A 27,782-nucleotide genomic window follows, 5' to 3' on the forward strand; every position below is an offset into this window, starting at 1 on the left:
ATCAAACATCAATGTCATCCTGGAGATTTGATTTTGATTAATGTTGATACCAAAAAAAGAGTGTTTTTATTTATATTGATCCTAAGCCTTAACAAATGCCCAAAAACCAATAAGATTAGCTTAAGAGTTTGTAACTCTTCTAAGGAAGCTCTAGAAAAAAGATAGTGTCATATACAAATTGTAAATGAGACACTCTAATCTTATTTATGCCCATTAGAAACCCCTTAATAGGGAAAATAAGATCTCCTTTTCTTAAGCTTCTAGATGCCTTAACTCAACACTTGACATCTTCATTCACTAAGAGTTTGTATGACAATGATTCTAGATAGCGCTTTTAGGCTAAAAAGTGTTTTTGAAAAAAAGTTAAGTATTTGGCAAATTTTAGGAAACATTTTCAAAAATTTGAAAAATCACTTGCAGTGTTGAAAAATTATTGATAGTGTTTTCTAGAGAAATGTTTGATATGTGATGCTCTTAAAAACACTTTTAAAGAAAACACTTCTACTAAAAATACTTCAAGTAAAAACATTGTCAAGCACTTTAAGATTGCAAAAATTTTCGAAGACAAACATTCCCTCTTCAAAGATCTTTATTTTGAGCTAAATTATTTACTTTCTAGTACATGGTCCAAAAAACCTTAATCAACATGGTCACAAACATTTTCAAAATCAATTTTAAAGACTAAACCTTCTTTTCTTGATTTCCTTTTGTCATTCGTCAACTCATTAGCAATCAAGACAACATCCAAAATTTGTCTTCCCAACAAAAGCTCCTTGAGATAAGAAAATGGTATCTGGGGACTTTACATAATCACCTTGATAGTACATTCGCTATGATCTTGTACAAACTAGTAATCAAGTTGATAAGTCTAAAATACGAGATTATGTTTTACTTTTTTTATACCTAATCTTTTGTAAAAAGTCATTTTTCTTATTAAAAATCATTTTTACTAATAAAATTGAGTTGAAGCATTCTTCTTGTAAATAAAATTATAAAAATCATTCATTTTTCTAACAAAAACAAATAAAATTATATTTTTTTTTGAATGTGGATAAACATAAATCAAATCATGTGTTGTGAATGAGTTCAAATATTTTTTTTAAATAAATAAATTGAAATCATTAATTTAAATATGTTTTTAATGTAAATACATTCTTTCGAAATTTCTTGAAAATGTGTTATAATATTAAGAAATAATCAAATCATTTTTAATTGTTTTTTCATAAATATGTTTTTTTTTTCCTAAAAGGAACTTATAAATGAATTTTATATGCAAATAAATTCTTTTTAATTTTTTTGAAAATGTGTTGTAATATTTGGAAATAATCAAATCATTTTTAATTGGTTTTTCATAGATATGTTTTTTTTTCTCCTAAAAAGAGTTACAATTGAATTTTATATGCAAATAAATTCTTTTGAAATTTTTCGAAAACATGTTATAATATTTGAAAATAATTAAATCATTTTTAATTGATTTTAATTTTTCTTAAAAGGAGTTATAATTTGAATTTTATTTCTTATTTTGTTTTTCTTTTTAAAAAATAAATTAAAATAATTGAGGATTATAACTTTTCAAAAATCATTTTTTTATAGTAAAAATAAGTCCCACTCCATTGAGTTGGGTAGGAACTTACAAAAAAAAAAGAATAATCACATCTCTTAAGTCGATTTAAACTAATCATATATCTATTTATTTATTTATTTTTAATATTATCATTAACAAGATTTTAGAAGTAGAATAAATATTATCATATATTCAAACTTAAGGATTGAAAGTTTTTTAATATTAAAAAAAGGCACGAAAATAAAAATGAGTGGTAAAAATAAAAATAAAAAAAGAAAAGGAAGGAAAAAAGGGCAAGGAAAAATGAATGGAATGATCTGGCTTTTGTGATAGAGAGGCAGAGAACAAAGCCGAGGCGAAGGCCAAGCTGTTGTGCTCATTTTCTGCATTTGGTTGCTTAGGGTTTCCTCAATTCATCCTTCTCTTCCGATTGAGGCCCACACAATCCCCAATTTCCTCCAAATACTTCAGGGCAGATCTCACATTTTTCCCAATGGCGCAGGTCATGAACATGCCCCTCGACTCCCTCGAAAAGCCCGACAAATCCCCCTCCGCCACCGCTGACGCCGTCGCTGACGATGACTCTGCGCCACCACCGCCACCACCTCCGCCTCCGTCGCAGCCCCAACAGACTTTGCCCGTTAGGCGGAGGGACAGAGATTCCAGGGAGAGGATGGACGATAGGGACGGCGATCGCCCTCGTAATCGCCGCGGCAGCGGCGCCGATCACTACGACCGGAACCTGTCTCCTCCGCCACGGGACCGAGAGAGGGACTTCAAGCGCCGCCGTAGCCCCAGCCCTCCTTACCGCGACCGCCGCCACTCACCGCCGCGCCGCTCCTCTCCGCCATTGCATTTCAAGCGCTCTCGGAGAGATGATGGCGGCTATGATAGGCGGGGAAGTCCCCGTGGTGGGTTTGGCCCAGATGACAGAAGGTTAGTAATGCTTTCATGTTTAGTTCCATGTGTTTCTTGACTGTTATTCTGATGACATTTTTGGTTTACTGGATCCTCTAAACACTTAGAAAGAAGTTTATCATGCTGCAAATATCTATAGCTTGTGGGTGATAGCTAGCAAGTTCGTGTTTTGATAAAATTTGCTCTGCAACTGGAATTTTAGGGGCCTTTTTTTTATTTTTCCTATCTTGAATGAGAATGAACAATATGACTTTTTTTTTTTCCTTCCCGTGTGTGATGTTAAAGCGCTTATCGGAAAAACCTACGTGAGGAAGTAGGCAGGGAATACCTATGGAATAAAAGAAGGAAGTACTACCAAAAAGGGAAAAAACGACTGAAGGTCTTGAGGATTAAGATAAGCAACCACCCTCAAAGAGGTCCTGGATCATGAAAACCAAGACTTTTATGTTATGTTTGGTTCCTGAAAGTATTAAGAAAAGAAAAAAATGTTGTGTTTAGTTGTACTATAAAAATAACAAAGAAAATCAATTTGATATGCATATTTTGTTGTGGTGCCAGGTCTGTTAGGAGTTTTACTTTTTTTTTTTCCCTAATAGGAATAGGAATTCCATTTTAGAAAGTAAAAGAAATAAAAATAAATTACCAAAATAATTCCTTATCAAATAAAAAGACTCTAAATAGAAAATGAGCAGCTAGTCTAGTCCATTCCATCAATACATAAATGATTGAATTATCCTTGTTGAAATAAACATATAATAAGACCTTAATTAATAAGACCTAATTAATTTGGGTCTCAAGAGGAACTTAGATATTTGTATCTCAAATTAAAACTTGGGCAATGCGACCAACATTTGTTTTCACTTTCTATAAGTCTTAAAAGGTGCTTTAAATGATGTTCCCCATTAAAAATCCATTATTCCACTTGTTGAGAATGTTAATTAACAAGGTGGATTGTGAAAGCTAAAATTGGATCATTCTTTGAGTTCTCAATCTACCAAAAGCTGAAGGCATGTGATAAGGTATTGATTGTGAGTCTTTTTTTTTTTTTTTTTATAGATATTATGTCTGCTTTAAAATCATCTTCTAAATTTAAGAGTTTCGTGTTAAGTAGATGAATGTGTTATGTTGTGTTGATTTGAGCATTAAGCTCATCAATTGCGATTATGATGGTTCTTGGTGAATTAGAATAACCTAGTGTTATAATAGTGGATTAAATAGCAAAGTTCGTATGTTATCCTTTGTATAAAGGATGTAGGTTTAAGGTTAAACCACCATAAATCCTTGTGTCATTTTTGCATGTTTGTGTTAAGCAAGTTTGAAGAGTTTGACTAAGTTATTGGCTGCTGAGCTTGGCTGCAAAGTGGGATCTCTTCCTTCCACTTATTTGGGGCTCCCTTTGGGTGCTTCGCATAAGTCGGTGATGGTTTGGGACGGAGTGGAAGAGCGGATGCGGAAGAAACTTGCCTTGTGGAAGAGGCAGTTCATTTCTAAGGGAGGAAGAATCACTCTCATCCAGAGCACTTTGGCGAGCATGCCAACCTATCTTATGTCATTATTGCGCATGCCAAGAGTGGTTAAATTAAGACTTGAGAAAATTCAAAGGGATTTTCTTTGGGGAGGGGGAGCATTGGAGAAGAGGCCCCATTTTGTAAAGTGGGCTGTCGTATGTACTCACAAAAAGATGGGTGGATTGGGGATTAGAAATCTCTCCATTCTCCATAGAGCCCTCTTGTGCAAATGGAGTTGGCGTTTTGCGGTTGAAAGAAACTCATATTGGAAGCTTATTATTAGTACGAAGTATGGGGTTGAAAGAGGAGGATGGAGCACTCGTGGGGCTAGGGAGGGCCTTGGGTAGGGCTTTGGAAGGAAATCAACAAGGAAGGTTTGTTACTGCTCAATAATGTTTCATTCTCGGTGGGGGATGGTAAAAGGGTGAGGTTTTGGAAAGACATTTGGTGCGGGAACATGCCCCTTTGTGAGGCCTTTCCCTCTTTGTTTGATTTAGCGGGTTCTAAAGATGCGTGGGTAGCGGACTATTGGGACCCAATGGGGGAGGAGGGAGGGTGGACTCTCCATTTCCTTAGACCTTTCAATGATTGGGAGGTGGAGAGATTCCTTTCGTCCATTCAAGGAAAGAGGCTGGATGCTGATGTGGAGGATAGGATGGTGTGGAAAGAGACGAAAAATGAGATTTTCACTGTAAAATCTCTTTATAAGTCTCTTGATCATAGTTGTGCAGTCTCGTTTCCGTGCAATATTATTTGGAGTCTGTATGTTCCTACAAAGGTGAGTTTTTTTGCTTGGGAAGCTTCTTGGGAGAAGGTCCTTACTCAAGATCAACTCAAGAGGAGGGGCTGGATTTTAGCCAACAGATGTTGCTTGTGTTGTGTTGAAGAGGAAACGATAAATCACATCCTTGTTCATTGTTCTAAGGCGAAGATTTTGTGGGATCTTGTGTTTTCTCTATTTGGGGTTAATTGGGTTCTTCCGTTTATGGTTAGAGACACTCTATTAAGTTGGTATGTTTCTTTTAAGGACAAGAAGCATAGAAAGGTTTGGCGGGCAGTCCCTCTTTGTTTATTTTGGACGGTTTGGAAGGAAAGAAATAGGATAGTCTTTGATAATGAGATTTTGTCGATTCAAAGATTGAAAAATTCCTTTGTTTGTAATCTCTTATCCTGGGCTAAATCTTCTATAGTTGTAGGCCCCTTAACTTTGTTTAACTTTGTGGAATGGTTGGGTTCTTGTTGAGGGCCGGTGAGTGCTTGTGTTTTTGTTGTTTTTTTTAGGTGACGCTTGTATACTCCTTGTATGCTCAGGGTCGCCCTTCAAGCACCCTTTTTCTAATATATCTTTGTGCTTTTACCTATCAAAAAAAAAAAAAAAAGTTTGAAGAGTTTGAGTGATTGCCATGAAACTAATTGATCATATCTTGCTTGGTTGATCATCTCTTCATTGTTACTATTCCTTTCTCCATAAATCGCTCAAGGTCAAACTTAGAAAAGGAATTTTTGAAAAGTCCTATTCACCTCCTTCTATGGCATTCTCTAGTACTAAAGAGGATTTCAACACCTAAAACAGGCAAGAGAAATATAGAAAAGGTCCAAATGCTTTGTTACCACTTTTTTGACTTTTAGGTATTTGGCTCTTCTATAGAGACATTGATCGAGTTTACCTAGAAGTATGGTAGGTATATTGATCCTCCTTTAGGGGTACTTCGTAGAGTTAAGGTCTTATGACATATGGCTTGTATCACTTAGGTTTGGATTATTGGTGGATTGGAGTGCCAAGAATTTTAAGGATAGGTAGAGGATGTCAAAGGCAATGTAGGATTTTGTCTCTTTGGGTTTCTTTTGCTTAAGCCTTTGTAGGTGGTCTCTCTTGAGCTTGATATTGCTAATTGAAATTGCGGTCTAAGACATTTGGTTGAGGAGATGCATATCATATGGAAACCTACTTTTGTAGGTTCTATGAACTTAAATTTTATGCGGTGTTCTTTGGTCATTTTTGGGTTTGGAGGGGTGCTTTCAAATCATGTGCTACAATGTCAAGAGCTTTTTCTAAACCTATTGAGGAAGCTTTGGCCTATTATGTTGAAATACAAGCTCTTTTGGTAGGGTAGGTGCATGCTATGTCCTTAAGGCTGTTCATTTTTCTGGTGGAGACCCAATTGTGCTCTTGTTATTTTGTTAGTATCTACAAAGGTGAAAGTTTCATGGACATTTGATGGTGGTTTTGCTGAATTATTGATTAAACTAGCGATTTAAGTTACTCTTCTTGAACATCACACTCTTGCTAATAGTGTGACTCATTATTTAGCTATGTGAGGAAAGTAGTTAGTCTCAAAGATTAATGTTTTGGTGATTTTGCTGAAATTTTGTGTTTTAGTGTGCATAGGTATGATTCTAGGGACAAAAATTTAGCCTAAGGAATTTTGTTGAATTTTTGACAATTTATTGCTTTTTTTTTTTGGGCAAAATTTTTTATTAATAGCCGATTTTTCCAATTAATTGCTGATATTTTGGCAATGTTTTCCTTGAGCTTTGCTGCATCAACGCTAAATTTAAAGGAGAAAAATTGGGTTGCTTGAACTTCAGCCTTATAATGGGAAAAGTTGGCTCCTTAGCCACTAGGGCAACTTTGCCCTTGTTGTTATATATGCACATATTATCTAACCCAACTTTGTGATGTATCTATGCACAAAATTAAATATTAAAATAAAACTTTAGTAAATAAATTAATTTTAATTATCTTATTTTTAAATTTTATTTACTTAGTTCTTAAAAATATAAAAGTTATTATAATAATCTTCTTAAGAAGTTTTTTTGTTTATTTTTATTTTTTTATTTTTTATTTTTATCTTTTGTACAATAATTAAATACAAGAGATAGATAAACTTATAAACATTTTTAAATAAAAATAATTATTTATATATCATAATTTCTTTTATATCCTTAAATACATCCAAATAAGATAGATCATCAATCCAATATTAAATATATTTTCAAGTTATATATGTATTATTGTTGAACATGAGAAATTTTATCATACATACATTGATTTTTCAATAAAACTTCTTCAATATATGTATTATTGCTTATTTTATTATTTCTTAAAGTTTGTTTCTGATATTTTTACGAGTTCTGATATATATATATATATATATATATATATATATATATATATATATTTATGGATTTTTGTATGATATTACCGATATTTCCATAAAATCCAAAGATTGAAAATTTCACATTTTCTAATGTTTTGATCCTTGGTTGGTCTCACTTATGGCAAACATTGGGAAGTGTGGTCCTAGTAAGTGGCACATGGTCTTAGGTTCAAATCTGATGATACCCTGAATTTATCTGGTGCTGGTTATTGTGAGGCGATCAATACCCCGAGGTTTAGGTCCCCATGAAGAGTCCTAAGGGTTTGGCCATGGAAGGTTCTTCGGTTGTTAATTAAAAAAAAAAATTTTTTTTGATAGGCAATACAAAAAAACCTATATAAATAAATATGGAAAGCATTTGAATCAAAGGTATGATAAAGTACACACAAAGTATACTAATGTTGCTCAAAAACAGGCAAATAGAAGGAAGAGGAAAGGAACAAAAACCAAAACACCCCTCACCCTTTTTCGAAAGAGGAGTGTTGAGTGGTTGGATTGCCCTTTTTTGGAAGAGGAGATTCACAATGCTGTGTTGCATTTAAATAAGGAAAAGACCATTGGACCAGTTGGTTTCACAATTAGTTTTTATCAAGAGTGTTGGGAGACGATTAAGGATAATCTTTTAAGAGTGTTCTAAGAGTTTCACAATAATAGGATAATTAATCAAAGCACAAATGCTACCTTGATTGCTTTAGTGCCAAAAAATAGTCAAACAAGTAGGATCTCAGATTATAGATCTATTAGTTTGGTTACTAGTTTGTACAAAATCATAGCCAAGGTACTCTTAGCGCGATTGCATAAGGTCCTCCAAGACACCATTTTTTTTTAACTCAAGGTGCTTTCATTGAGGGGAGACAAATTTTGGATGCTGTCTTGATTGCTAATGAGTTGGTGGATGAGAAAAAGAGATCAAGAGAAGAATGGATAGTCTTCAAAATTGATTTCGAAAAGGCCTATGATGATGTCGATTGGGATTTTTTGGACCATGTACTTGAAAGAAAATGGTTTAGTTCAAGATGGAGGTCCTGGATGAGTGGATGTTTATCTTCAGCAACTTTTGCAATTTTAGTGAACGGAAACACTAAGGGGTGGGTTAAGGCATACAGAGGCTTAAGACAAGGAGATCCCTTTTCCCTTTTTCTCTTCACCATTGTGGTTGATGTTTTAAGTAGGTTGGTTGTGAGAGCGGAGGAGAGATGTTTATTTGAGGGGTTTCTAGTGGGCAAAAATAGGACTAGAGTGTCTCATTTACAATTTGCGGGCGACACCATCTTTTTTTTAGAGCATCCTTGGAAGAGTTGCTATCTCTCAAGCTAATTTTGTTGGTGTTTGGGCGTTTATTAGGGCTAAAGATTAATCTAAATAAGAGCACTCTATTTGGAATCAACATTAGTCAAGACCGCACCGTCAAGTTGGCTTCTCTGCTTGATTGTGTAGTCTCTGATTGACCTTTAACATAATTAGGTCTTCCTTTAGGGGGGAACCTAAAATGGATTTCCTTTTGGGATCTAGTGCTGGATCGAGTCTTTAGGAGGTTGGATGGATGAAAAAAAGCTTTCTTGTCCTTAGGAGGTAAAATCACCCTAATTTAGTCTTGTTTGTCACACATATCGAGCTATTTTCTATCTCTTTTCAAGATCCTAGTTTCAATAACCTTGAGGATTGAGAAAATTCAAAGAGATTTTCTATGGTCGGGTTCTAGAGAGAATAAGAGAGATCATTTGGTCAGGTGGGACATAGTCTGTAAGCTTAAGGAGTCTGGTGGGTTAGGATTTAGGATAATTTCTCTGAGTAACCAAGCTTTATTAGGGAAGTGGCTTTGGAGGTATCTTAAGGAAAGTTTTACCCTTTGGCATCAGGTCATCTTGAGTATCTATGTGACACATCCTAATGGGTGTGATGCCAACAATATAATCAGATGGTCACATCGTTGCCCCTAGAAGGCCATTGCATATATTCTCCAAGTTTTTCTACACGCTTTGTGGTGGGTGTTGGAACCAAAATTTGTTTTTGGGAAGACCTATGGTGGGGGGACCAACCTTTTTGCTTACAATTTCCAAAACTTTTTAGAGTCACCACAACTAAAAACCTTTCTATTTAAGCTATCTTGGGTGATAACACTTCTTTGTCTTGGGATCTTGTCTTCAAACGCAATCTAACTAATGTAGAGATTGTGGATCTTGAAAGAGCAATGTTCTTATTTTCCCTTGTTCATTTGACTCCTTCAGTTCTAGATGCAAAAGGTTGGGTACTGTCCTCTTTGGGAATTTTCTTAGTAAAATCGTTTTTTTCAGCCTTATCCAATGTCTCAAATTCTATTCCTTTCTACCCAACTATTTTTTTGTGGAAATTAAAAGTCCTTTCTAAGGTCAGGGCCTTTGCATGGTTAGTGACACATAAGAAGGTAAATATCAGTGACATGTTTAAGTTGAGAAGGTCTTTCAAAGCCGTTAGCCTTGATTGGTGCATTCTATGTAGAAGGAGTAGAGAGATGATTGATCATCTCTTCTTTCATTGTCCGATTACTTTGGGATTGTGGCATAGGATATTTTCACAAGCTAGGATGACGTGGGTTTCATCAGACAGTATTTGTGATATGATGAGGATTTCTTCCAAGTGTTTTGGGAATTCTATTAGAGTTAAGACTCTTTGGAGGAATTTGTGTCTCTCTTTGTTGTGGATTTTGTGGAGAGAGAGAAACGCTAGGATTTTTGAGGACACTTGGAAGACGCCGAAGATGATGTGAGATTTGCTTCATTTCTATGTTTCTTTTTGGGCTTACTATATAGACGTTTTAAAACCCTATCCTTTGAGTGTAATTTAGCTTAGTTGGCTTTCAATATGTACACCCTAGGGTTAGGTCTACAGGGTCAGGAGTTGTTATACTTGTATAGGCCTTTTGTACTTTTTGTATAGCCATCCGTAGTTGAGGTTTACTTAGTTCTTTTGATTAGGTTTGTACATCATGGGGAGGATTTCTCATCCTTCTTATGTTTTTATTCTTAATTAATATATATGTTTGTTTTTGATTTTTTTTTTTTTTAAAAAGCACCCCTCACCCCTTGCCCTTACTTTGAATGAATTCAATCTACAAAGCTTATCTTAATCATGGGAAATTCAACTACATACAACCTAACCCATTCCAAAAAAGTATTCATAAAAGAGAGTTTGATTGCTTGTTCTGTTAGCTCTGAATCTTCAAACACCCTTCTATTTCTTTCCTTCCACAACTTCTAGAGCACACAGATAGGAGCAGCCCTCCAAGCTTTTTTCCGCTTCTTATCCATGAAGGAACCATGTTAGCTTAACAATTTTATCTTTTGAATAAAACACAAGATTTATATATTAATATTAAAGAAAACATGAGAAGGATGAGGAGTCCTTATAATTAAAAAATACTTGACTAAATTATGAGTAAACTTCTCCACCATACAAGGAGTCTATACAATAGGTTTAGACTACAACACAATATACAAAGATGTCATTTCCTCTGGTTTTGACGAAGCTCCTCTCAATGATGTCAAAACCCTTTTGATATACACATTGAATGCCAATTAAGTTGAATAAAATTGAGAGGAATGCCTTTAAAAGCCTTGGTGCATGAGGCTCAAAAAGAGGAATATAAGTGAAGTAAATCCCACAACCCCTTTGCCATTCTCCACTTATCCTAAATTTTTTTGGCCTTTTTCTTTTGCCACACAATCCAAAGCAATGTGAGACAAACAATTTGGCAAAGGGTCTTGCCTCTAATGGAGCTCCCTAAACCCTTATATGAAATGATCATCATATCACATATATTCCTAGGTGGAACCCAATCAATCTTGACTCGTCTGAATAGATAGTGCCTAAGTTACAAAGTTATTAGACAATGAAGAAAGAGATGGTCAATAGACTCTTCACTCCCCTTAATAAAATGACCAATTAAGTTTAAGGGATTTGAAAGGTCTTTTTAATTGTAGTATATCATTGACATTTACCTTCTTGTGTGCCATTAACCAAGCAAAGGCCTTGACTTTAGATGAGACTTTGCTAACTTAACACAATTCCTCTAATTGTTGAATGCATCACCCAAACAACACTAAACAAAGAGAAAATCAATTGCCATAGGATACTTACTATAAGGCAATGGAGGAGCAAACGATTAGCCATTGCCTTCGTTTTACACATATAACACCTATTTGGCGTACTCCATCCTCTCATTTTTAAGTTGATTGATCATTAAAATTCTGCCCCATGATTCTTCCCAAGCCAAAAAACCCACCTTCACAAGAACCCAAGGATTCCAAACACAATTTACGAGGAAAGGCTCACGACTTCCATGGATTAGTGAAGGGTGGAAGGATTTGATAGAGATTATGCCACCCTTGGATTCCTTCCACTCCAACCTATCAACTTCCTCACTCCTAATGAGCAAGCTTGCAGTTTATGGAAAAAGTCCATCACTCCATCAAGCTCCCAATCATGAAACTATCTAGAAAAGCAAGGGCTCCACCATCCACTTCCCTCACTTGCTCCCACACATCTGCAACCCAAGCAATTTTGTTTGAGCTAAAGAGAACAAAGACATAAAAGATTGTTTCAAAGACGAGTGTTTGCTCCATTTGTCTTTCAAAATTTGAACCTTCTTCCATTGCCAATAGAGAGGTGAACTTTGCCCTTGATGAAGTCCCACTTTTTTCTGATTGCCTTCTACACACCCACCCTATAACCATCTCTTACTCCCCTTGAGTACCATCCCCCTTCTTCTTTCGCAAATTTAAGGGTGATAACTCTTTTCCAAAGAGATTCCCTTTTAGTTGCAAATCTCCAAGAACACTTGCCAAGAAGAGCTTTGTTTAGAATAGAGAGATTTCTAATATCAAGACCTCCACTCTTTTTGTCCAAGCAAACTCAAGGCCATCTAGCAGGATCGGATTTTTATGCAAGCTCTACTCCGCCCTGCCTTGTAGGAATTCTCTTTGGATCTGCTCCAACCTTAGGCTTATCACTTAAGGGGGATTTTTTATCCTTCCTTACTAGTGTTATGCAATTCTTCAATTGCATAGGTTGCAAATCCATTCTAATGTGAATCTTGTTTTGCTTCATATGGGGCTTACTTTTTTTCCCTTTTATTAAATTATGTAAATTTTGAGAGGTTTTTCTTCTTTTTTTAAATTACATTTTCAATGCAATGATTTGTTGTTTTTTATTAAAGAACAAAATAAGGAATAAAAGAAAGTCACTAGTTTTTATCTTGTTACATTTTTCTTCTTTGAGAGTAGAAAGGTATTGAAGAGAGAGGGAGACAAATGTTTAGACTATGTTTGGTTCTTAGAAAATTTGAGGGAAAATGGAAGGAAAGAAAATGGAGAGGAAAAGTAAAAGGAAAGAAAAGTGAAGGAAAATTTGTGCTCTCAATTTGTTGGTTTTTATAGAGTTATTTCTGTGAAAAACCTCACTGTCTCAAATGTCTTTGGCAATTCCTTTCCACTGTCTTGGAATTTTAATTTTCGTCGCAATCTTACTGATATAGAAATTAATCTCCTTCAGAGATTAATGTCCTTCCTTAGTTCAATGCTTTTCTCTCATTCTTTGGCAAATTCAAGAGCTTGGTCTTTGTCATCATCAGACTTGTTTCTAGTGAAATATTTTTTCTTGGCCTTGTCAAAAGTCTCAAATCCTATTTTGTTCCTTCCGGCCAAGTTTTTGTGGAGTTCAAAAGCCTCCTCAAAGGTTAAGGCCTTCTCTTGGTTAGTAGTACATGGGAAGGTAAACACCAATAACAAGTTGCAATTGAGAAGACCCTACAAATCCCTCTGTCCTCAATGGTGCATTCTTTGCAAAGGAAATGGAGAATCGATCGACCGCCTTTTTCTCCATTGTCCTATTACTATTGGACTCTGGCACAAGTCGTTCAATCTAGCAGGTTTGGCTTGGGTCCCTCCAAGGAGTATTGTGGATATGATGGTTATTGCTTTTAAAGGTTTGGGGAATTCATTAAGGGGCAAGACACTTTGGCAAATCGCTTGCCTTACTTTGTTATCGATGGTGTTGCAAGAGAGAAACAATAGGATTTTTGAGGATAAGGGGAGAACGGAAGAGATGTTATGGGACTTGATTCTTTTCTATTTCTCTCTTTGGGCCTCTTGTACTGCAGCTTTTAGCGGAGTTCCTCTTAGTATTTTACAACTTAACTGGACTGCGGTTTGCGCTTCAAAAGTTTGAGAGTGTTCTTTGTTTTTAGTTTTCTAAAGTTGGGTGTTTTCTCTTTTGCTCAGTTTTGTTTTTGTGGGAAGAACCTCTCATCCTTCTCTTGTTTTCTCATCTTTCTCTTGTATCTCTTCTTTCTCTTATATATTTTCTTCTTTTAATATAATTTTCCTCGTTTCTGATAAAAAAAAAAAGAAAAAAGAAAAAAAAGAAAAGTGAAGGAAAATGAAAACTAAATTTAAAGTCAACAAATTATTTTTATATACTATTTTAAACTCATTTAACTTATTTTAACTTTTTGATATAAAGATTAAATAATTTGAAAATACGTAAGTTTCTAATTAATTTTAATTATATTTGATTTGCTTAGGTATTTTCCTTAAAAGAACCAAACATAAAAAATAATTTTTTTTAGCATTTTTTTTTCCTTAGTACGTTTTGGGAACCAAACATAACCTTAGAGTTTTCTTTTCCCTAGAGACATAAAGAAGGGGGAGAAACAGGAGATGGAAAAGAGTTTTGTCCCATTTTGTGGGGATTTTCTAAAATGAAAGCTGTGGTTATGCATCATTTTTTTGTGGGTGGCTTATTCGATGGTTAAACATGAAACTGAAGCAAAGGTTATTATTATTTTTTAATTTTTTAAGAAGGAAAAAACATGTAAAGGTGCCCCTGTTGTACACCTTGGGCCTCAACAGAAGTTATGCTTCCCTCATACATGGTACCTGATTCAAGTCTTTGCTCAGAACTGTTGGTAACACTTTGTTTATATCCAATCTCAGTTTTAAGCCCAACCCTGCTTTATTTAGATTACCTAAAAGCATGGGCCTTAATCTCCCTGTTCTGGCTTGCCACCTTTGCTACATGAGGCCCCATTGTGCCTATGACATTGCCAATTTTCTTATCCATTTAGAAGCCCATCTATGGACTTTGGTTCTTCTTTATCTTGCCCCTAATTGTTTCTCCACATTTTCCCCTTTCCTCGGAGAGGTAGGTGCTTTTCTGGATATTGCTCGAGGCTACTGTTGAATTTATTGAGTCTTTGATAGTGCCTTTGTAAACTCTTATTCTGTTTAATAGAATATGCTGGCAATATGAGATATATGTGTCTTGTTAGCCTCTTTTTCTCTAACTATTTTGAGGGCGTGTTAGGCTATAGTACAATGGATTTGTTTATTTTATTAATCTTTATTTGAGTGCCTTCTGTTCATGTTTGAATTCTGATATTGGTAAACAAATCGCACTGCTACCTCATTTTTGCTGATGATTGATTCATTGGAAATGATTTTGGAGGTCCTCCTACTTTTATTTACCTTCTAATGAGTGGTTTATACCAATTGGTTCTCATGAATGGATACTTGTTTGACAAATTTTGATCTGTTATCTGAGCTGAATGTTGAGGTGCTGCAGGTTTGGCTATGATTATATTGGTGGTTATGAACGGATGGGAGGCCGGCCTGGATATCCTGATGAAAAATCTCATGGTCGGTTTATGAATCGTTCAGGTGGCTATCAAAACATGCCTTTTGGTAATTGCTTCATTACTTTTCCATGATGCCCATTGATTGCTAACTTGGCATTTCTTTTGGGTTAATTAATCCTGTTGACAAAGAGCTTATTTTGAAAGTTTAGCTATCCATGTTCTGAGATTCTAGATTTATCATTAAAGTTGTCCAACCTGTTCTGATGGAGATGCTGTTGTGGCATGAAGGGGAATCAGAATGGTGTGGGTTTTCTTCTATCAGCTGAAAATCCAATAGATTCTGGTGATTATGGAAAATCTCAGTTGGTTATCAGGCGTGACCACTTTGGCTGATCTAGTTGAAAAAAGCTGGGCATTTGGCAATTGTAATGTCTCCATGCCCACTGGCCATGCTTGGATGCTGCATCTTCCAGCAACCAGTTATTGCTGAGTAGAAGAAATGGCATCATTCCTTATCCTTACTCCTATGTTTGACAATCAAGTAGCATCACTAGGTTGCTGCATTTGTTGGCAACAAACCATGGTATACATGAAAAGATGGCTTCAATCTTTATTTTGGGCAAGTTAACTAAACCAACTTCAGTGCTGCAATTTCCTTCATAAGGAAACCATATTAGGACATCCACTCGTTATGAGATTTGTATGTGTCTATCAAATTAACACCTTCATTAATATCTCCTTACAACATATGTAATCAACAGGTTCAAATGTATGGCCTACAAGTATCCAATTAAGGAATTAATGTGAATATGGAGTGTTGGAGTACAATTCTTGAGATTGTAGTGGTTCAGTGTTAATATATGAACTTTATTATGTTATTTTAACATTATATTTGGCTTGAAAACTGCTCAACGGACCAAGGTATTGGGGAATAACATCAGTTTCTTATGGTTCTTGTTTTTTTTTGTGCTTACAATTCTAAATGTGAAATACAGAAATCTTATTAGAATGTTTTCTTTTGTGTATTTTTATTTTTCTCTTTTCCCTTTATCATTTTGCTTGCAGATTGGGAATCTAATCGTGGTGGTTATGCTGACTTGTTAGACACAGGAAGTAAACAAAGGTTAGCTTTGTAGTCTGCCTACTTGATGTATATGATTAATTCCTTGGGATTTTCTTTCTCTTCTTCTTCTCCTCCTCATTGCTTTCAGATTTCTATAAGTGATGTGTCCGTGTGTTGGAGTTCTGGGGTCTTCTTCTTCTTCTGGCTGATTCCACTGCTTCAAGATTCTCATTATGTTTCATAGCTGTGATGTGTGTGTGTGTGTTTTGGAGTTCTAGGGGCTTTTTCTTCCTCTTTTGGTGGCTGATCTGATTTCTGGATTTCTCATTATGTTCCATATATATGATATGTGTGGGTGGGTGGAGGGAAAGAAGTTATGTTGTTATTCTTGCAACACTTGATATCTTTATATGGGATCAAAGTTTTCTTTCTTGAATCTCAAATATCACATTGATTGGACATTGCTACCCTATTTTCTTTGAAATATTAGAAACTTTTTACTGGCCATCAAAATTTTATGAAATAATAATTTATTTTTTTATTTTTTTATTTTTAGAATTATGGATCGGATGGTTCTCAATGTTTGATTAACTCCATGTTTGATGTTTGTGATACCAGTGTTATCAACACTCGAAAGGAACTAGTGTTTTGAAACTCAGATTGGAGTGGTGGTCATGTTGCCTGGTTAGTTGACCACCTTAAAGATCACATTATTTAATTGTAAGGTATATTTAAATGTTGTGTGAGATGGTCCTCAGTGTCTTATTGAGGACATAATTGAAGTGTTATTAGAGCCAAAACAAAACTAGAGTTATGGAACCCAGGTTGGACTGGTGATGTGCTGACCTGATTCAGTCGACTGCCTTAAATAGTGGTGGTGTCAAACTTTTGTTAGGGAGGGAAAAGGGAAAAATAATATATTATATATTGTATTCCCTATCTATAAATTATAAAGTAACTAATGGTATTCATTAGGTATTTTTAAATATTAGTTATGATGATATATCAAATTAAATAACTAAAATATTAGGAACATTAAAAAAAAAAGTTTTAAAAAGATTATCAAAAACATTTAAGGAAATTTTTAAAAGATTTAGAAAAATAGTGACAAAACTCATTAAAATTTTTCAATAATTTTTGTAGCAAAAAACCTTCAAAAAATTTATAAGAATTCCATAAATTATATAATAATAAAATTTGAGATTTTTTAAGTAATTAAATATAAGATAGTTGAAACTAAAGTCGTTTCTTTAAAACTTATTTATCATATATGATAATATAAAAAATACATCATCCTTAAAACATAAGTGACTTAATAATTAGACTTTGGTGAGGCCATATATTATTGTCACATCAAGTAAAATATAAATGATTAATGAAACCTTGATAGATGTTTATAATTCAAAATATCTTGCCAAGCCATATTAGCTTTGTGACTAAAACAAAACATAAACTTCTCAATGTGAATAATCAAATAAGAATAAATTATTAAAAAATTAAATGAGTATGTAATCAAGTTGTAAATTGGTTACTCAAAAATAAAAATTTTTTAAAATCAAAATAAAGAAAATTGACCATTAAAAATGATTTAATAAACCATCAAATACAACATAAAAAAAATTTCAATTTCATTAAAAAAGTTATAATAAAAAAAAATATTCATATAATTTGAAAGAATGCAAAATAAATTAGGATAATGGTTCATGAGGAAAAAAAAAGGGATAAAACTAGAATAGAAAGGAAAAAAAATATGAATATTAAAAAAGATTTTATGAATCACAAATCGCAATCTAGTTGAGTTGTAAAACACTAAGAGGAACTCCTCTAAAAGCAATAGTACAAGAGGCCTATAAAGAGGAATAGAAATGAAGTAAATCCCATAACATCCCTTCCGATCTCACCTTATCCTTAAAAATCCTAGGGTTTCTCTCTTGCCACACAATCCACAACAAAGTGAGGCAAACAATTTGTCAAAGTGTCTTGCCTCTAATTGAATTCCCCAAGCCTCTAAATGCAATAATCATCATGTCCTCAATACTCCTTGGTGGAACCCAATCCAACCCTACTAGATTGAAGAGCTTGTGCCAAAGCCCAATAGTTAAGGGACAATGTAGAAAAAGGTGGTCAATCAATTCTCCATTTCCTTTGCAGAGAATGCACCACTTAGGACAAAGGGATTTGTAGGGTCTTATCAACTGCAGCTTATCGTTGTTGTTTACCTTCCCGTTTACTACTAACTAAACAAGGGCCTTCCTTTGATGGGGCTTTTCATCAAACGCCTAATCCTCCTATTTTTCCTTTGCCTTACAAATAGTTGACCACTTCGCTAAGTGGGGTTTGTTCACTAAGGCTCTTCCCCCCCAAAGAAAATCCCTTTGAATCTTCTCTAACCTCAATCTCACGGTTCACAGTTCATATATATATATATTGGTAGATAAATTAGATATATTATTATAAGGCAAATTTTTTTAAAATTTTTGGTGTATATAAAGTGGAGGTATTTTGATCTTAGTTAGTTGGATAACCAACACTCAATATTTACATTTTGGAAGCTTATTTATGAAATGGAGGTAATTTGATTGTGATCTTTTGGATCACCGGTATTAGTAGAACTTGAGTTTTTCAAATTTGTATTTCCTAGAATTATACCCTTGTTTTTTTGTATCATCTTCTTTTCCCTATTTATAATATTTTCTATGTGCTTTTCTAAATGATTGTATATGGTCACTAAAAATAATATTCACCATGACATGTGCATCATATGTTGGTCCTATGAGGGTAAATGATTGAAACTAAAATTTAATTTTAAAAATTAGGCATGGCCTAGGTGTATCAAACAATGCATACCTGTATCTTTTCTAGTTATTTACATTAAGCATCTCCCACATGGTAATATTTGTTTTTGATGGGAGGAGATTGTTCGATTTATGAAGGTTTTATTTGAAATTTTTGAGTGCCTATTTTGGTGCCATCTTGTACAGTTTGACCTCTTAGCCTCCTTGCATTTAGCTTGAAGAATTACTCTTCCATGTGTCTGATTTTCTACCAATACAAAATCTTTCATTTCTATTAGAGGAAATGTTTTTTTACCTCTAGAATTGTAACTACAGAACAATGACTCACTTTGAGTTGTGTATGGCTTCATCACGACCTTAAAATCTTTTCTTTTAGGTATATAAAAATGTAGTTTACTTTCTTCATATATATCATTATTCCAATATATTTTTATCGTCATGAACTGGTCAATATGAAATAATAAATAAAGTTATTTCACATAAGGGGAAATTTTTTTCAGAGAAGGTTTGATGTCCTATAAGCAATTCATTCAGGAGCTTGAAGATGATATATTACCAGCTGAAGCTGAGCGCAGGTAATACAAGTAACTTGAATAGGATGTCATGTTTGAAACTGCCTACATTGCTTTATTATACATTTGTTCAAGTAATAACTCATGCATCTGATTACTCAGGTATCAAGAATATAGATCAGAATACATTTCTACTCAGAAGCGTGCCTTCTTTGATGCTCATAAGGATGAGGAGTGGTACTGTTAGTCTTTTTGATCTTGCTGATTCCTTTCGCATGTTTTTGGTTGTCTTCTTTTTCCTAATTGGGCTTTTGTATGGATAAAGGTTGAAAGACAAGTACCATCCAACAAATTTACTTGCAGTCATTGAAAGGTGAGCCCTGCTCTATCACATGTTCTTTGATGGGATACGAACATTAGATGTCCTGATGTTTGTGTACTGGTGTTATGTCTTGGTTACCATTGTTTTTCTGTTTGGCTCCATATTTTATTTTCATTTCTGGTGTATCTCTTCTATCTTCGTGAAGCTTCCTCTCTCTCTCTCTCTCTCTACTTATATATTAGTCTTTCTGATTATTCCTGTTGTTATGCATTTTATATGTAACTTATTAGGAGGAATGAAAATGCTCGACGGATGGCAAAGGATTTTTTACTTGATTTGCAGAGTGGAACCTTGGACATGTATGATCTTAATCTCTCTCTCCACCCTCCTCTCTTTCTCTCTCTCTGTGCACCTTCCACACCTTACAATGTATGCAGATGCTTCCTAGTTTGCTTTTTTGAGATCTGTTCCTACATTTTCACATTTTTTGTTCTTGAACCCTGGTGACAGCAGCTTCTTAGTTTGTAATCCAGACTTTGATGCTAATTTTTACAATTTTGTGCTGCAGAGGCCCTGGTGTAAATGCCTCGTCATCAAACAAATCAGGGCAAACCAGTGATCCAAACTCTGATGATGAAACTGAGACTGGTGACAAACGAAGACGACATGGTAGGGGACCGATCAAAGAAAGTGATCTTTCGACTGCTGCAGTGGCTCATCCAAACAGTTCTGAGCCTAGACGAATACAAGCTGATATAGAACAAGCACTGGCTCTTGTGCGCAAGCTTGATTCTGAAAAAGGGGTTGAAGATAATATTTTATGCAGTGCTGAACAAAAAAAGACGGACAGTGATAAATCTCACAGTGGATCCATGGGCCCTATTATAATCATACGAGGTTTAGCGTCTGTCAAGGGCCTTGAAGGAATTGAGCTATTGGACACAATTCTTACTTATCTTTGGCGTATCCATGGTTTGGATTACTATGGCATGGTTGAAACAAGTGAAGCCAAGGGTCTTCGGCATGTGAGAGCAGAGGGAAAGGGTCATGAAGAAAATAGTAAAGCTGGGGCTGACTGGGAAAAGAAATTAGACTCTCGTTGGCAAGACAGGTTGAGGGGTCAGGATCCCTTGGAAACAATGGCTGCTAAAGAGAAGATAGATGCAGCAGCTGTTGAAGGTTTAGATCCATATGTACGAAAAATAAGAGATGAGAGGTATGGATGGAAGTATGGTTGTGGAGCCAAGGGTTGCACAAAGCTCTTCCATGCAGCTGAATTTGTGCATAAGCATCTGAAGTTGAAACACCCTGAACTCGTCATGGATCTGACTACGAAAGTGCGTGAGGATCTGTATTTCCAAAACTATATGAAGTAAGCATAAGCTTTGCTATTTGTCTATTTGTTGTATCTGTTGTGCACAAGATTGTAACCTAGAATCTTATTATTGCAGTGATCCAGATGCTCCTGGTGGGACACCTGTCATGCAGCAGCAGCTGCTGGTATGCTTCATTTACTACTGCAGTCATTGACATACATACACTTACAATGGCAGGAGATGATTATCAATTCTTATTTTTATTTTTTATTATTACTCATCTTTTTATATGTTTGTAGAATCTACAGCAACACGTGAGATGAACTTGAACGTTTGATATTCAATGATTGCTATCTAATTATATCCCACTGAGCAGGAGCTCACTCCTGTTGCTTCCAGATTACATGCATCCACATGCTGCTTTTTATATTAGGATCACAATTAGTTTGTGCTACATTTGACATTCTTCTATCTATCTCTTTTTTTTTTTATCCATGTAGTGCATGTTCAGCTATAATCTCATTGAACATCTATTCTCGAGTTTTGCAGTAAATGACAAGAGGTTTATGCCTCCTATGTGGTTTCTTGTTCTTGTGTGATTTTCTAAATGCATTATTTGTTTACAGAAAGACAGGCTACAGAGGCGTAGGCCTGGTCTGGATAATCGATTGAAAGATGATCGTGGTAACAGGAGGGAACATGACAGGATTGAAAGAATTAACGACGGTGAACGGTTTGATAGGACTGATAACTCTCCACCCCATGATCGACAGTCCAAAGGTGGTGGCTTGGAAGGAGGAAATCTTGATGAATCCATGTATGATACTTATGGTGGGAAAGACTTGGGTGTCATTCCGCCTTTTCCCTCAGATATGGGTCCTCCTCCAGTCTTGATGCCTGTACCTGGTGCTGGGTGGGTTTCCATTTTCTTTTATTTTCTGCCCTTCATTGGAAGAAAAATACATTTAGTTTGTCTGCTGTTATAATTCAAAGATTTGAATGACTGAATTCTTGCAGGCCTTTGGGACCTTTTGTTCCTGCACCACCTGAGGTTGCAATGCGTATGTTAAGGGAGCAGGGAGGCTCATCCTCATATGAAGGTGGTAGACAAATGCGTACTGGTCCCCATATTGGGGGACCGGCACCGATCCTTGGTGTATCATCTGCTTTTAGACAAGATCCTCGACGATTACGAAGGTAAGTGCACTGCAGGACCATTTCTGTGATACAAAATTTTTATACCTAGAACGTAATTTTTGGTGCTTTCCTCTTGAAAGAAGTTGTCATATATGACCTTTTCAATGCCTATCTAGTCATTCATATATTGTGGAAGGTGAATCTCAATAATGGACTACACCTAGAGGGAGGGGGTGAATAGGTGTTCTTGAATTATAAAAAATTTTTCCCAACAAAGATTACCTAACCTTAGAACTTCTCAATGTAAATAAACTTCTCTTCCAACAACTTTTCAACAAAGCACTAAATCCACAAGCAAGTATGTATGCACCAACACTCTCCCAACAATTTATAAATGTAATTTACATGCAAATGCTTCAACACTCCTCAAAATTAATTCAAAAGAACAATTATCTCCTTAACTCATTTCAATTTACTATAAGATATCATTAACCAAAATGAACAAAAAAATTATTGAAGATATTCCCAGGATAATCACACTTATTTCAACTCATATATCTTCCATTCAACATGTGCATCCAAGAAACCAATGATATCAACAATTGAAAATAAATCAAAGAGTATAGAGAGAAAGAGACAATTGACACCGGATTTTAACGTGGAAAACCTTTGAAGAGATAAAAAACCACGGGCCTAGAACCAATCAAAAACATCCACCATGAAGAATAAAAACTGAATACAAGGTTTTACTTAGTTCAAGCCAACCAATCCTTTCCGGACCACTTGACTAGTACCTTTCACTTTCAGCTTCTTACCTTTTTTCTTTTGGAGCACACTTGGAGTCCACACCAAGCTTGATCTCGACCTCTTCTTGAATTCACACAAGAAGAAAATGGGTTTTTGCACTACACCAAGAGAATGAGAGATGAATGTTTCAAAACTCAACCCATGTTCATTTTCATAAAATCCTTTTTAAAAAATTTTATTGGAAAACTTGGATGGATTTTCTTAGTAGGCAAATATCTTCAAAATGGTGAGGAAAGAAAAACTCTCTCACGGCTACTGCAATCACCACTTCTAGAAATGGGAGAAATTTGATTTTAAATGAGAAAGAAACCCTTAATCCAAGGGCTAAAAATTGATCTTAAAAATAGGTTAGTTGGACCGATTTGCCCCTACACCTGGATTGATCCAGAAACAGGGGAACAAAAGCCTTTCAGCAAAAATATTTCTCCCTCCTTTCTTAACTCTTTTAAAGATGAAAAACAGGGTTGATTCACATTCAATCACCATACACTTGGCTACATACCTCGGTCTCTTAGCAAAGTCTTAATCTTCATAGGTCAAGTGGTATGAAGAGGAATTGGAAAACTGAGTTAGGGGACACTTGGGAATTTTGTTCGGAATTGACAACCTAGCTAAACCCTCACAGACTGTTTTCACCTGTAACTGTCTTTCTCATTCTTCTTGTATGCAAATGTGCTTAATTTTCAATTTTCCCTTTAGTGAGGAAGAGTATCTGAGGAAAATTTTATTTATGTTCATATTGATCCAAACCTCTGAGGATGATTAGGTTAACTTAATTCTGAGCAAGTGTGTTTGTTAGTACATGCCTCATATTGTAGCCTAGATTTTATGGTTCAGCTGTGTATTTCGCCATTTTCAGAGGTTGGGTTTATGCGTATGCACATACACTCTTCTAGTGGTTGGGTCCAGTAAGGGCTCAATTTTGTTGAGATGTGCATCAAGGAAATATTATCATGGCCTGCTAGATGTGGGAACATTAACCCACAAGTTTCTTGCAATAGAACCAAATAATGACAAGGAGGCACACTTGCAACCAAAATTGTAGATGGTCACAAATTTGCCAATGAACATTTTAAGATTTAAACAACATTTTTTTTAGGGAACATATCCATTATATTAACATCACATAACAAAAAAGTGGACTAAAGCATACACGGTGTATACAAAGGTACCAAAAGGTGAAACCAAGTGGAAGGAAACACAAAAAACAACTCCCACTCATCACATATAGGTCAACTAATTAATATAGTTATCCTATGTGTATTCTAACCCACTCCAAAAAAATTATATATAAATGATTGTTTGATTGCTTGATATGTTTTTCTTGTATTCTCAAATGGTCGTCTCTTTCTCTGCTTCCATATGGTCCAAAATAGTCATAAGGGAGTAGCTCTCCAAACTTTCTTCCTCTCTCTTTCAACAAAGGATCTATGTTAGCTCAAAGGGGTCGTCTTTACAGAAGAGTGCATTATCCACTCTATTCAAAACAGAGCAAAATCAGCTGCCACAAGACTACTATTTTTGAGCAGTGAAAGAGGATGTGATGAAAGTTTCTTCTTTTTCTTTACACATATAGCATCTATTTGACATGATCCATCCCCTATTTTTGAGCTAGTCCAACATCAATATCTTTACCCACACAGCTTCCCTATCAAAAAAAAAAAAAACTGATTCTCAATGGAACCAAGGGTTCCAAACAATTCTAGAATGGAAGACCTTCGTACTTCCATTGGACAAACAGGAGTAGAGAGATAGAACTAAAAAATTCCAGACTTCGAGTTCAGTCAAACCATTTTATCCTCAATATCCTTGTCAATTGACCATGATTGCAATTTCCTAAAAAGGCCTCCACCTCCTATAGCTCCAAGTCATGAAGCTATCTTGGGAAACAAGGGTTCCAACATTCCCCTTCCCCTCTTGTTTCCATACCTCAACTGCCCATGCATATTTGGTATTGGCTATAGATAGTAGGAAAAGCCTTCCCATGGGACAATTCACCATGCCACTTATCCATCTAAAATTTCTCCTTCCTCCCATTGCTCATCCTAAACTTGATCCTACTATTGAAAGTCTCTTACCGACTTCTGATTGCCTTCCACACTGCCACTCCATACATTTCCCTTGGAGCACCATCCTCCCTATTCCTCACTATGTTTCCCCATGTAGTCACTTTCTTCTAAAAGGATTCCCTTTTTTGTGGCAAATCTCCAACACCATTTACTTAAAAGTGTTTTATTGAGATTGGATAGAGTTCTAATGCCCCAACCCCCTTTACCCTTATTCATGCAAATTGTTGACCAATTTACTAGATGAGACCTTTTCTCTATGGCACCTTCACCCCCCTCCACAAAAGGAAATACCTAGTCCAATCTTAACCTTTCTTGGGATTACAAACAATGACATGAAATGAATAGGTAAAGTAGAGAGTGCTTTTTGTTAATGTTAGCCTCCCCCCCTTTTCTGAATTACTGTCTCCTTCACACAACTAGTTGTTTTTGAAATCATTCCTCCACCACATCCCAAACCCAAGAGTATCAAAAAGGTGTTTCCAATAGTTGACCTAGATAATTGGTGGGGAGGGTGCCCGCATTACATCCTACAACCTAGCAAGGTCCTCTATAGCAACAATTGACCTCACCGGGATCAATTCACTCTTCTCCAAATTTATTTTTAATATGGAGATTGCCTTAAAGCACATAAGTGCCCAACTCAAATGCTCCATATGCTCCTTATTGGCATCACAAAGGATGAGTGTATCATTAGTAAATAGCATGTGGGACACCTCCACATCTTCTCCTCTTCTACCTATCAAAAAACTTGCTAAGAAACCTCCTTCCTTAGCCCTTCTCGGGATATGGGAGTGCTTCCATGTCCATAATGAAAAGATATAGGGATAGTTTGTCTCTCTGTATTAAACCTTTGGAACTTTGAAAAAATCTTGATGGGGTCATGTTAACCAATCCAAAGAAGTGAGACGTAAAAATGCACCATTTAATTCACCTTATCCACTTGAAGCCAAATACAATTTTTTCTAAGGTTGGCGGCACAAAAAATCTCAATTAGCACGATTGTGTACCTTCTCAATAGCCAGTTTACATATGACTCCACTTTTTGAGTTCTTCAGCCTTGAGTCAATTACTTCATTTGCTATGAGGTCTACATTCAGGATTTTTGTCTACCTTCCATAAATGCATGCTGAGTAGCCGAAACCACCTTGCATACCACTTTTCTTGGTTTGTTAGCTAGGACTTTTGCTAGAAGCTTGTATGACCCATTTCATGTGGAGTAGATCATTCCCCATCCATTTTATTATACTGGGTTGTGTGAGACTCTCTTTCTCTATCTCTCTCTCCTCTCTCTCCTCTCCCTCCTCTCCCTCCTCACCTCATTTTATTATTCTGGATTGTGTGAGAAATACTGGATCTCTCACTGTTTCCTCACTTCATTTATCATACTGGGTTGTGTAAGAGAGAATTATCCCATTCATTGCTTACCTCATTTTATTATTCTAGATTATCAGAGAGAAATGCTGGTTGCGAGAGAGATAATCCTCTCTCGCATTCCTTACTTCATTTTATATTACTGGGCTGTGTGAGAGAGATACTGGGTTGTGTAAGAGAGAATCCTCTGTCCCTCTGTCATCTACCTCTGTCTCTCTGTCTCTCTGTCTCTCTCCCTTATTTTATTTTTTAATTTTTATTTTGGGGGTGTATTTTGGGGGAAGCAAAAGTCTAAACCTGGTACTCTCTTCGAACATCCCAGCTCATCAGGTTATGGTGTAAAATTCTATTCTCAATTGAATAAATTCTCAAAGAATGTGTTGGATAGGCAAACCCTCTCTGTGGTATCATCAAGACTTGCAGACCTGTGCAGGAGTGTAAATGTCCAAACACCACTCATATTCAGCAAGAAGCTAATCCCTTTGAAAAACTATGTTTGGTTAAACCTTCCTAATCCAAGAGGAAAATTCTGAATTGAACTGGAATGGATCCTACATTGTTGATTGGCTTTCCAATGCTGCAGTTCATGGTCTAGCAGTGAACAAGGGGTGCCAGTGGCAGGTTTTTGTCCCATATTATGACAGAACAATATAAGGTTGTAAGCCACCGTGATCCTGTCTTTAGAATGCAGGGTCAAACATGTGTCATTGGACACTTCACCATCACAGCTATTCCAGAGAATTTCCCACATCCGGATGGCAAATACAATCACTTTCATGGATAAGGATCTGCTGAAGAAGGTTCAGAGTCATTATATCTCAATTTTGAGCTCTGCCTTCTGATATCCAAAGGGGAAAAACTCTACTTCAACTCCAACTTTCAGTAGGAGGTTTCCACCTGATATATTTAATTTCCTTAAGTGATTTCTGACACCAGAAGTTGGTCATATTCGACATTTGTTTTCTGTTGATTTGGTTAATTATTGCTTTGTTTTGGACTTAATTAGAACTTTTCATTTGGCTTTTATTTATTTAATAAACCATTTTGAGGTCACACCTGCCCCTCATAGAGGATTAGTGATTTTGATATGGAAAAATGCACTTTATTATTATTATTTTTTTATCTTTATATTTATTTCTTTGTGATGGACCATTCTGATTCTCGGTTTTATCTTCTTTGTTCTGATCCTGCTTTAAATTTCATACAGTTATCAAGATCTGGATGCCCCAGAGGATGAAGTGACCGTGATAGACTACAGGAGCTTGTAGGTATTAGAGGGTTTTTTTTTTCTCCAAATGCATTGATCATCAGATGGGTTTTTGTATGTGATAAACAGTTGTTCCTTTCTCCTGGTGTAGTATGCCATTGTGGGCTGTGAGGTTTCTTTACACTCTTTTTGAGGGCAAAGGCTTAAGTGACTTTTGTCGGAACGATTTTGGCTTTTAGGATTTTATTACAGGGCGGAAGGGCATTGGAGTTGCTAAAAGACTTTTATTTACTAATTGGCTTCCAGTCAATGTGGACTCTATTATTTGTACTGCTTCATTGCCGGCTATGTACTGAAGAAGAGAATTTACTTTTAGAATGGGAAAAGAAAGAGCAAAAATCTTTGGGCAATAGTTGATAC

At 35.7% G+C, this 27,782-nt stretch overlaps 1 protein-coding gene across 2 annotated transcripts; it reads left to right on the plus strand.

Moving 5' to 3' along the window:
• Window positions 1–1,855: 1,855 nt before the first annotated feature.
• On the plus strand, window positions 1,856–27,772 carry LOC100266053 (serrate RNA effector molecule). 2 transcript variants are annotated; one of them, XM_010660711.3, is made up of 12 exons: window positions 1,856–2,500; window positions 14,751–14,869; window positions 15,829–15,886; window positions 19,122–19,196; window positions 19,296–19,370; window positions 19,459–19,506; window positions 19,746–19,814; window positions 20,024–20,827; window positions 20,907–20,955; window positions 21,398–21,684; window positions 21,789–21,968; window positions 27,363–27,772. In XM_010660711.3, exons 1-12 carry the CDS (start codon window positions 2,058–2,060, stop codon window positions 27,421–27,423), a joined length of 2,268 nt encoding a protein of 755 aa, XP_010659013.1. In that variant the 5' UTR covers window positions 1,856–2,057; the 3' UTR covers window positions 27,424–27,772. The 2 variants fall into 2 exon arrangements, with proteins under 2 accessions (XP_010659013.1, XP_010659014.1); XM_010660712.3 differs by having other exon boundaries at window positions 14,751–14,845.
• The last annotated feature ends 10 nt before the right edge of the window (window positions 27,773–27,782 follow it).

Source organism: Vitis vinifera, chromosome 13 (genome assembly GCF_030704535.1).
Source record: "Vitis vinifera cultivar Pinot Noir 40024 chromosome 13, ASM3070453v1".
Taxonomy (NCBI): domain Eukaryota; kingdom Viridiplantae; phylum Streptophyta; class Magnoliopsida; order Vitales; family Vitaceae; genus Vitis; species Vitis vinifera.

Bases quoted from the DNA above. Each gene is read 5' to 3' on its own strand.
- LOC100266053 (XM_010660711.3), top strand. From the start codon at position 2,058: ATGGCGCAGGTCATGAACATGCCCCTCGACTCCCTCGAAAAGCCCGAC. The intron at 14,870-15,828 runs GTAATTGCTTCA...TTTTGCTTGCAG, and splicing joins CTATCAAAACATGCCTTTTG to ATTGGGAATCTAATCGTGGT. The intron at 20,956-21,397 runs GTATGCTTCATT...ATTTGTTTACAG, and splicing joins TCATGCAGCAGCAGCTGCTG to AAAGACAGGCTACAGAGGCG.